This window comes from Gambusia affinis, linkage group LG16 (assembly GCF_019740435.1).
Source record: "Gambusia affinis linkage group LG16, SWU_Gaff_1.0, whole genome shotgun sequence".
NCBI lineage: Eukaryota > Metazoa > Chordata > Actinopteri > Cyprinodontiformes > Poeciliidae > Gambusia > Gambusia affinis.
Window position 1 is genome coordinate 16,490,524 of NC_057883.1, and position 9,832 is coordinate 16,500,355.

The 9,832-nt window shown below is 37.6% G+C and overlaps 2 protein-coding genes across 2 annotated transcripts in view; one reads left to right on the forward strand and one right to left on the reverse strand.

Annotated features, from left to right (window-relative positions):
* dnajc17 (DnaJ (Hsp40) homolog, subfamily C, member 17) overlaps window positions 1-991 on the forward strand; it is a 35,058-nt gene extending 34,067 nt beyond the window's left edge. Inside the window, exon 11 of the mRNA XM_044143290.1 lies at window positions 7-991. Coding sequence (XP_043999225.1) covers window positions 7-132 — 126 coding nt within the window. The 3' untranslated portion in view covers window positions 133-991. The remainder of the gene's footprint in view (window positions 1-6) is intronic.
* A 4,577-nt stretch (window positions 992-5,568) lies between these two features.
* On the reverse strand, window positions 5,569-9,112 carry gchfr (GTP cyclohydrolase I feedback regulator). The gene is made up of 3 exons (XM_044143563.1): window positions 8,927-9,112; window positions 6,701-6,795; window positions 5,569-6,143 (listed from the first exon to the last, which is right to left on the reverse strand). Exons 1-3 carry the CDS (start codon window positions 8,960-8,962, stop codon window positions 6,014-6,016), a joined length of 261 nt encoding a protein of 86 aa, XP_043999498.1. The 5' UTR covers window positions 8,963-9,112; the 3' UTR covers window positions 5,569-6,013.
* Window positions 9,113-9,832: the final 720 nt, after the last annotated feature.

Below are 9,832 nucleotides of genomic sequence, written 5' to 3' on the forward strand. Positions count from 1 at the left end.
CTGTAGAGTTCCCTTTCAAATGAGCGCGACTATGAGACGGTAGTGATGATGAGGATGAGGCAGGCCGCCGAACGTCAGAGGCTCATCGAGCAGATGCAGAGAGAAGATGATGAGGAGGCTGCAAAGTCGTAGCTTTAGTTTCATAAAGCCTCTTGTGTTTTTCTTTTATTGTTTTATTGTAATAGTGTGGAAAATAAACCCTTTTGATAAAATAAAGCAGTATTTTCATTTGTCTTGTTTTCGCCTGTGTAATGATATCGTATGACTAGGTGCATTGTAGAGAAGTTAGACCTGCTGTATGTAGTGACACTCTGCACAGCTACCAACACAAAGCTTATCGGAAAGGAACTTTGTAATTGTTAGTTTGAAATTATAAAACTTCTATTAATTCAGTTTTCCGTCTTGCTTTAAAACTGAGATTAGCCAGTAATCATACTTTATTTTTAATATGTTTTATGCATGATCTGTCGGTGGTCTTTGACCTGTGGATTAATTTTATCATCATATAGGTGAATCTCAAGTAAAATGTAATTAAAAAGTTTATTTCAAGAATTCAAAAAGGGAAACTCATATGAGGGTGATTCATTAAAAACAATGATACATTTCAAGCATCAATGAGATGGTGCTTGAAATCAATGTTGGTGATTATAACTGACTGTTAACCCCTAAAGGAAACAAAAATAAATTGTTTCTCATAAGCTTGGAACATTACATTATTGTTCATTTCTATATTAAGAAGGGATATTTAATCCAGAAATGTTGGGTGAATTACTGCATCATTACTGTAAGGACACAACAACTCTGTGGCAATGTTCTGCTGGCAGCTTGAGCACCACTTTTTCCTTCCACTCAATTTTCCAGTAATATGCTTGTAAACAAAACTGTGATCACCTAGCTTCTTTAGTTATTACATTCCATTGGTCTTCCTTTCCTGGTGGAGAGATTCTATGACTTTCCACTGGACAAATGTCAAGTCGGCATCTTTTCCCATGATGACAATTTATGAATTAAAAAATTATTTTCCAGTGCTCTTGTGTATTTTAGTTATTTTCATTCTTGTAATTCAGTTCAAAACATGAAGACTGACAGATCAAGTTTTTCTGCAAATGATTATGTGGCAAAAATCATAGCCCTAAGAATGAATAGAAAGAAGTAAAATCTTTCACTTTTATATCTGAACATTCAGATTTTTTCCTTTGCAACTTTAGCAGATACGTACAATATTTGACAATATGTAAATTTACTAATATTACTATAGTAAATGTTGGTTTTTGTTCAAATCCCATCCATATCATACAGAGAGAAATCTTTTGGTTTTGGTTATTTTTCTGTGCAACACTAACAAGCATTAATTCATGGCACATCATGGTGCGTGCTTAGTCTGTTCTTGTTGGGTTTTAAAAATGCCAGGTTTGCCTAGCTGCAGCAAAACAAGCTGTGAAAATAGCTCCATGATGTAATGTTCATCAGTCAACCATTATGTGGCCAAATGTGACAAGTTATTACTTTTTTACTTGTACCAAACAAGTTTTGACGTACAAATCTGTCTTCCCTGTAGCTTGCATACTTTATCAGCTACTTTAGGGTAAGTCGGGGGCAGTCCAAACCACAGACCGGGTGATGTGACTGTGTGGAAATCATTTCTTCCCCATGTAAAGCCAGTAATCAGGCTGTGATTGGAACACTAGGTACGCTTTTATGGAATTCTTGTGGGTTCTTTGTGATGAAAAGCAAGCTCACTCTGGAGGCTCTCCATTTTACATCTGATGGTTGGGATGGTAGTTCCTCTTGGTTTTCCATTTCCAAATATCCTCGCCTCACTGAGGAGGCCTTAGCTTTTATTTATTTATGATGCTGTTTATTGAGCTCCAGTACTTGCTCTACTTTAATTGCTTTAATATTTGCACATGATCTCTGCAAAACATTTATTTTTTAATGTTTCTTGAAAATATTCTCTGAATGAGCCCTTGTGATCAACAAAGCCATTAATTAAAATCTTTTGGCGGTTGATACTTTAGACATTTTGTATGCTGCTTTTATTTATTTATTTAGTTGCACACAAATGGATGGTTCATGCTGAACATGGTTCAGTATGTTTTACTGATTCACTTTAGACATTTTCATTATCAAAACAATTTTTCACAGGTTACAAAACAACTACTGTTGGTGACCAATAGACATATGAGACAACCTTCCAGAAATAAAAACAAATTATGAAATACAGAATTAAAAATATCTTTACAGGTAAGACTCGATGGATTGTTAAGTTTCAGTTTTCCAATTTTGTGTCATATTAATCTTACGTTATTAGGCAATTGGCTGCTAATCTCTGTAAAACATTACAAAACAGTTGTGTGCCTTCAATCATAGTTAAATGTTACTTTTTTTGCTTTAATTTTGGTATGTCTGTGTGCCCAGGAACCCTGCATCTTCTTTTATTATCACACTGTACTAAAGTTCTAGGTTCAAATCCTGGCCTGAAGTCTTTCTGCACTGTTTGCAGGTTATCCTTGGCCATGTGTGGGCTCCTTTTGGGTGCTCCAGCTTCCTCCCACTGTCCAAGATATGCGTAGTTGTTAAATAGGTCTCTTTAAATTGTCCTTAAAAGTAGTGAGTGCCTGTCACTCAGTGAGGCATATAGATGATACATGAATGGATGTATCATAGTTTAATTCTTCAGCTTCATGAATTTTAAGTTTGAATATGTCATAGATTTTCTCTAAACTAATCTGTACATACAGGTCCAAATATATACAGACACCTCTACTAATATTTGGATATTTTTTTCCTAGTAAGACGCAAAGACGCTGTACGCTTTTTACACCCATCAACTAGCTTCTGTCATAATTCTGGCAGCACATCTGGTTACCATTATCATCTGAAATGGTAACCAGATGTGCAGTTATGATTTCCATTGGTGTCAAGTCCATGTATTTTTGAGGGATTGCATTGGGGGTATGACAGAAGCCTGTATAAAAATAAAAAAAATCTATATTTAGGGATGGCATTTTCATGCCTATGACAAGTATGTGTAAATTGCTGACCATCACTGCAGTTTAGACTTTTACAAAAACACTTTTCTTGTGCATTCACTAGACTCATAACAAGAGGACTGCACGTCCTTTCTATAACCATTGAATTGTTGTTTTAGGATTATTTAAAAGCTGTTTTTGTTGGGAAACTTGCATTGTTGATTGATGTTCACCTCGGGCTCAGTACTCCTTGTACTACACAGGACAACCCCCTACTTTTTCATATTTCCTGTTTTTACAGGATGTAAAGCCAAAATTCTGCAATAACATTTGTGTTTTTGCACTTCTGGGTTTCCATTCGCACACTTTCACTCCAACTCCGCTTTTGCTGGATCATGAAACGGCTCGCAGAGCGTGTTAAATTAAAGAACACATTTTGAAATATGTGTTCTGCCCCTTGATATCGACCCTGACAAATTTTGATTTGTTGTTCCTAGATATTTCACAATAATCTTATGCAACATACAAAATCCTGCAGAGGTTTTGCTTATTTATGCTCTGTTAAGTGACACGCTACCATTCTTCGACACACATTCGGTCAGTCCTTGTTGTGGTCAGCATGCGTTTTGTAACAGAATCTTCTTGCTTGGGAACATACATCTAGAACAGTCTGTTTTCCTCGTCTCTCTGGCATAATGGTGTGTCTACTCCTCTTTCTCCTGTCATTGTGTTATTTAGGAGCCACATGGAAGCTTCGCAACAACCAATCCAGTCATGCATCCCCCTGCCACTCCTGCGCTGCTTCTCCACAGCTCTGTTACACAACGTCCAGCTGTTAAGGGTGGGAGACATCTGCTCCTCTCCTCCCGCAAAATCCCCTCACAACATGATTTTGTTTATGTGTATCCTTCTCCTCTGCCCCAGCAATGTGATAAAAAAAAAAAAACAGAAACACATCACCTCTGTCTGAATGACAACAGAAGAAATATCGTCACAGGAAACACATTCACCACCAAAACTGCCCAAAGCCGACAGTGGTTTCTGCTGCTGCATGCAAACCAGCAGGGAAGAATGACCTTGATCCAGCATTCTTCTCAGGAAAGATTTAATGTCTTCATAGCATCCTAGCTGAGGAGGATAGTTCTCTGCTTCATCTTCAACTTGGAGAAGGAAGCTATTAGGCAGCAGGTCTTGTTAGAGTTTGCCTGGCAACAAATCTGGGCTGCAGATTAATGATCTGGGCTGGCCCCAAACACACGCTGGCAGACCCGGGGCTCAAATGAAACCACCCAATGTTTTTTGGCTGGCTTTTCAAATGCATGATGGGTGGCTTGCAAGATGCTGCATGTCCATATCCTTTAAAGTTTAAGTTTTGTCATGTTAAAATCACAAGCTGTGATCTATTTATTATGATTCAGAGTGACAGGGCCATGTGATAAGGTGGTTTATAATATATGTGAAAATTAAATCATACACATGGTTTTCCAAATTAAAAAGATAAATCTGAAACTTTTGACAGTTATTATTTTACTTTTTACTATTATTTACTAAGCAGTTCAAGCTCAAATACAGCAGAAGATTAAGTGAATAATTTTCAGATTTTGCCACAAGAGGGTTTATGTCTGGATTTTTATTGGGTCATTCTAATCAATCTGCGTTGATCTGGACGTTGTTGTCGTCCTGCTTGAAGGTGAACCTCTGCCTGCGTTTCTGTCCCAGCTGGAGAAAAGCTTTCTCAAATCAAGTCGTCAACGCAGTTTTCTGGATGTTTGCTCCAAATTAGTAGCACAAAAACTAAATGCTGCTTCTCCATGTTTGGATATGATTCTGATGGTGCAGAACAGACTTGAACCAGAAGAACGGAGTGATGTGGAAAGTTGATTCAACGACAGCCGCTCTTTAATGTATTATTGTGCTGAGCCATTTATTGATTTATAAATCAGCAAAAGTATTTTAAAGTCTATTCTCTGAGCTGCATGAGGTCAGAATAAGGCCTCTGTCTTCCTGGCTTCAGTGAGAGCATGTGCAGCAGCGTTCTGGATCAACCGCAGTGTATGGTTGACTTTTTAGGCAGACGTGAAGATAAAGGTATGGATAAATTATTCAAGGTCTTGTTGATACATTAGTCTTTAAACCCTGAAAATGCTCTTGAGATGATAGAAGACTGACTTTGTAATTGTCTTTATGTTTGCAGATTCACATCAAAGTTCATCACTACACACAGCTTTTGGGTCTGATTAGTTGTTTCCTTACAGCATGACACTGCCACCACCAGATGTTGATCTGGGTGATGTTTTGCTGCTTCTCTTATTAATGTTCTTCCTTATAATCTGTTACTTAAGAAGAATAGGTGTGTTTACTCTCTACATTTATGCATTTATGAGATTAAATTACATGGGTGGACTCCATGCTACTTCTTACTGACCTTATATAGAAGCATCAGGATAAAGGGGGTTGAATACATAAGCAAACCATAGTTTTTATGTTGACATTTTTCATTGTATGAGTAGATAACATGAAATCCTAATGAATGACATTGAAATTTGGGATTGTGATGTACCAAGATGTGACAAAGTAAATGCTTTTGCTACACAAGGTGAAGCAACAAATGTTTTTATTGTTAGATAACAATGGATTGCTTATTGTTAAAATGCATATATTTATTATTTATTTATTGTTAAAAGCATTTCAGATCTCCACATTATTTATTCATAAACAAAATTCTAATTTAGTGCACAAACATCTTTCAGCACACGTACAACAAACCTAAGTTTTTTCCCTGCATGACAGAAAGGTTCTCTGACCTCATATGGACCAATAACTTCAACACACCTGCAGTACACAACATTACTAACAAATGGTCCAATAAAATCTCTGGAATATGGTTCCACCATAGCGTCAACCCGGCAACCTGTTCAATCAGAAACCTTAGAGAAAAGATTTCCTCATCTCTGAAGTTGCTTTCTCTCATCGCCTCTACTACCAATGTGTGGTAGTAGAGGCGTCATAACATAAAGTAAAAAAGGTTATAAGGTGATAAATCACTCCGACTCTTTGTGGAGACACCACACCAGCGTCTGTCCCACTCCCGTCATCGACAGCAGGCGGAAGCCAATCTTCTCCAGCTTGTCCAGCACCAGGCGAGGTGGGTCGTCCACATGGTACTCAGAACTAAAATAAGCATAAACAAAGTAATTCTGCCTTCCACAGATGTGGGATTTCTCTCTTTCAGTAAACTCTGCTTGGAAAGTACATGGCTGCTAAGTGTTCTGGTGCTCTTTCACTTCCTTCCACACCTTGGTTCATTTCCCAGAAGCATCTGAATCAGATTGCCAATGACAACACTTCCCTGTTCTGTAACCCATCACCTTGAATGGTTTACTCTCGGAGCAGAAGCTTTCCTCAACCACACTTTTTTTATTCCAGCCAGTTGATTTGATCTCAGCTCTGCTGTCAATATGTGCACTTTAACAGCCAAAAAGAAAGAAACACCCACTTTTAACTGTCAAAATTGAGAAATATGGCCCTGCGAGAACAGATTTTCACCAATCCAGCTCAGCTCTGCATGTCTTGGAAGTCAGCATTAGAACAGTGCCTTTAGAGATTGGTCTTTTCAGTTTGTCAGATGATGGCGGAGATATACAAAGTTTCACAGGATAGTTTTAACCCCGAATTTATCTGCAGCATATCACAAAGCACCACAAGTGTTTCCATTTTCAGTCACTCACAAATTGTTTCCCAGCATGGTTGTTTTTCTCGCGCCCAGGTAACTCATGACAGATGGATCAGAAAATTCGTCTCCTACATTCGTTGGACCAGACTCCTGAAAAACAATGAATTTGATATCCATCAACAGTCTGATTTTCTAAATGAATGTCTCTGGCTATTATTTATAGAACCATTGCTCCGATGCAGACCTCTGGCAGATACAGGATAATCAACAGTAATAATATCAGGGCAGGCTAAAAATAGATGATCTAATACTCAGAGGCTATAGAATTAGGTTGCTGGAGCTGAGCAGGCTGGGAAATGAACATACATAACAAAAGAAACAGAGACAGATGTAATATGTGTAACAGTATTTAAGACAATGGCAAGAAATACATTAAAAAGGGCTCCTTTTTCAAGCTGTGTAAGGTGCCAAATGTGCAAAAGGACAGTAAATAAAATCAATTTGCTTTTACATAAACTACAAATAAAATTAAATTGGAACTGAATACACGTTTTTGATGAATAGCTAAATGTAATATCATAAATCACATCATCTAAATAATTTCGACAACTTACAGCTAATGAAAACCTAAAATTCATCCACTCACTACACCAGCTTACCTTTTCATGGTTGTGGGCATGGACTGATGAGGACTTTAACAGATCGTAAGTTTATCACAGACCAAAATTTCAATTTCTCTGATAACCATTTAGAAAAACAAAAAAAGATTTAATCCAGAAATGGTATGATCTGGTCACGTTATGGCCAAAACCACCGTGGGCGACCTGGATTTTGTCCTGCAGACAGTCACTGAGACCTTCTACAAAGAAAGTCACTGTTAAACTCTGTCTCCTGTTTACAAAGTGCCTTTTTCAAGAAAAACTCTAACGAAAGGAAAAAGTGTGGCAGAAAAAGGTGCACAAATACAACTGGTGGCCATGAGAGAACGGTGAAGCAAAACCAATTCAGGAGTTTGGGCGAGACGCACACGAGGCATTGACTGAAGTTGGAATCGGTTGCCTTAAGCGAAACCTCAAACTAAAAGTGTTCCATTATTTTACTTAAGCCACACATGAGTCAGAGAGAGTGCGGAAAGAGTTCTTCATAGGCTTCGCTTTCAATGACTTTATTAATCTATGCATGGAAGTGTACAATATGTCTGTCCAGTGTATCCCTCTGTTCCCCAAGGGAGACAGATAAAAAGACGTTGAGCTTGACTAAAGAACCTACTGCTCAGTGGTCCAAAGACCTCTTCTCAAATTGGAGTTCACTTTGCATTTCATTTGTAGATCAAGGTCCCAGAGTCTGGTGGAAGAGTGGAGAGCCACACGGGAGTTTTTTGATTTCTAGTATGAGATTTCCACAGTCAGGGACGATTTGGGGAGACTTTTCAAAGGACTTCCCTCTGTTGACAAGCTTAATGGAGGTGTTGCATTCATTTTCCAGCTGACTTGGCAGCAGTGCACACAGGCATAAGTACAAACACTCGATTTGATGATGGTTGGTCAGTAAGTTGGCTTTACCTAAACCCTGCAGATAATTTGTTTGATTTTGCCAAGAGCAAGACATTAACAGTTATTTTTACTGGTCTTATGTAATTTGAAAACATTTTTAGAAAATTACATTTTGGGTTTTCATTTGTTGTTAAGAATGTGATTTGAAATTATATCCATCTAGGTACGATGAATTTATTTAATAAATGAGTTTCTCTTTTTGGTCTGATTAACAGGATAAATGAAACTTTTTATGATATTGTAATTCATTGAAATGTATTTTAATACTCATTAAGATTTTAAGTCAGTAAAACTGTATAAAAGAACAATTATCTTTGACTGTGATGGGAAAATGCATGTGTGCTTATTCATTCATCCAAAAGGTAACTACATAACTATTTAAATACAGAAATAGCTACATGTCAATTGCAAAAATAAAACTAATAATTCACCAGCATTGTATTTAATGAATTAACAGTTATTTGTTTTCAAATTTAACTTAACAATTTGACTATGGTTTGAATTGTGCCACTTTTGGAGCTCCATACACTAGGGAGGCTCGTCTGTTTTCCTGTGCATGCAGAAAATAAGAGGCCTCCAGATAAATATTAGGTTCAAGTGACAACTATGACTGATAAGTAAAACACTGGGTGCCGCAGAGGCTAAATAAACAAATCCTGCAATCTCCAATCCAAGCAATGCTTCTGTAAAAGCAGGGCACGAGTTATTTATGTGGGATATATACACACCAGTCGGATCTGCGTGCTGATGAGAATGTAAGGCATCCCTGCACCTTGGCTGTGGTCCTGTTATCCCCTGGGAATGACTCGAGAGGTGCCTTCAAAGACGCGACTGTCTCTGCACCAGTTGCGCTCTTGCTGTCAGCTCCGTACGGAATGCGGAAACACCCACCGTAACTGGCCAATCACGGCTCACCCTCAGCCAGCTCTGCAGACACGGCATGTTACTCAACACCACCGCTAGTTTATTGACACGAGAATGAGAAATGCTGGCCAGCGTGTGCACATAGAACAAATGTTTTCTTAAGACCAGTTTTCATTCGGTTTAATTAAAGCTGTGTATTTTTACCTTTTCTCTGCAAATATTTTCTTTACAAATATCAACCTGGAATTCTGGAACAAGCTTTCCATTTTTTCACCAAGACTCATAACACATACGTTTTATGTAATATTATACACGTTATCTTTTGTATTTTTGAACATTTAATCTGAAATTGTTCGGAAATTGTTTTGGTGAAACATATATTCACAAAAATATGTTTGTGAGTATTTTTGCCCATGCTTTGTTTGCATTCTGTTTGATTATTTTCCTGCAGAGCATTAATAATTTGAAATCTGGGGACTCAGAGAGTAATGGACTATGTTGATCAAAGCAACAGCTAGTGGAGTGTCTGAAAACATACGTTTGCTGAATGCAAAAGTAATGTCCTGGCAATGCCAAAAGAGGTAGATTAATTTTTATTTATGCCTCAATTTTCATATCTAGAAAAAGAAATAATAATTTAAAGCTACTAGTGAGACTTTAAAAAAAAGATCAAAGACAGATCAACTTCTTTCAATGAGATATTCAGAAGATTGTCTCATTTTTAGATGTATTTATTTGAAGAAATTTGTTGGGGGCAACTGCTTTTATCT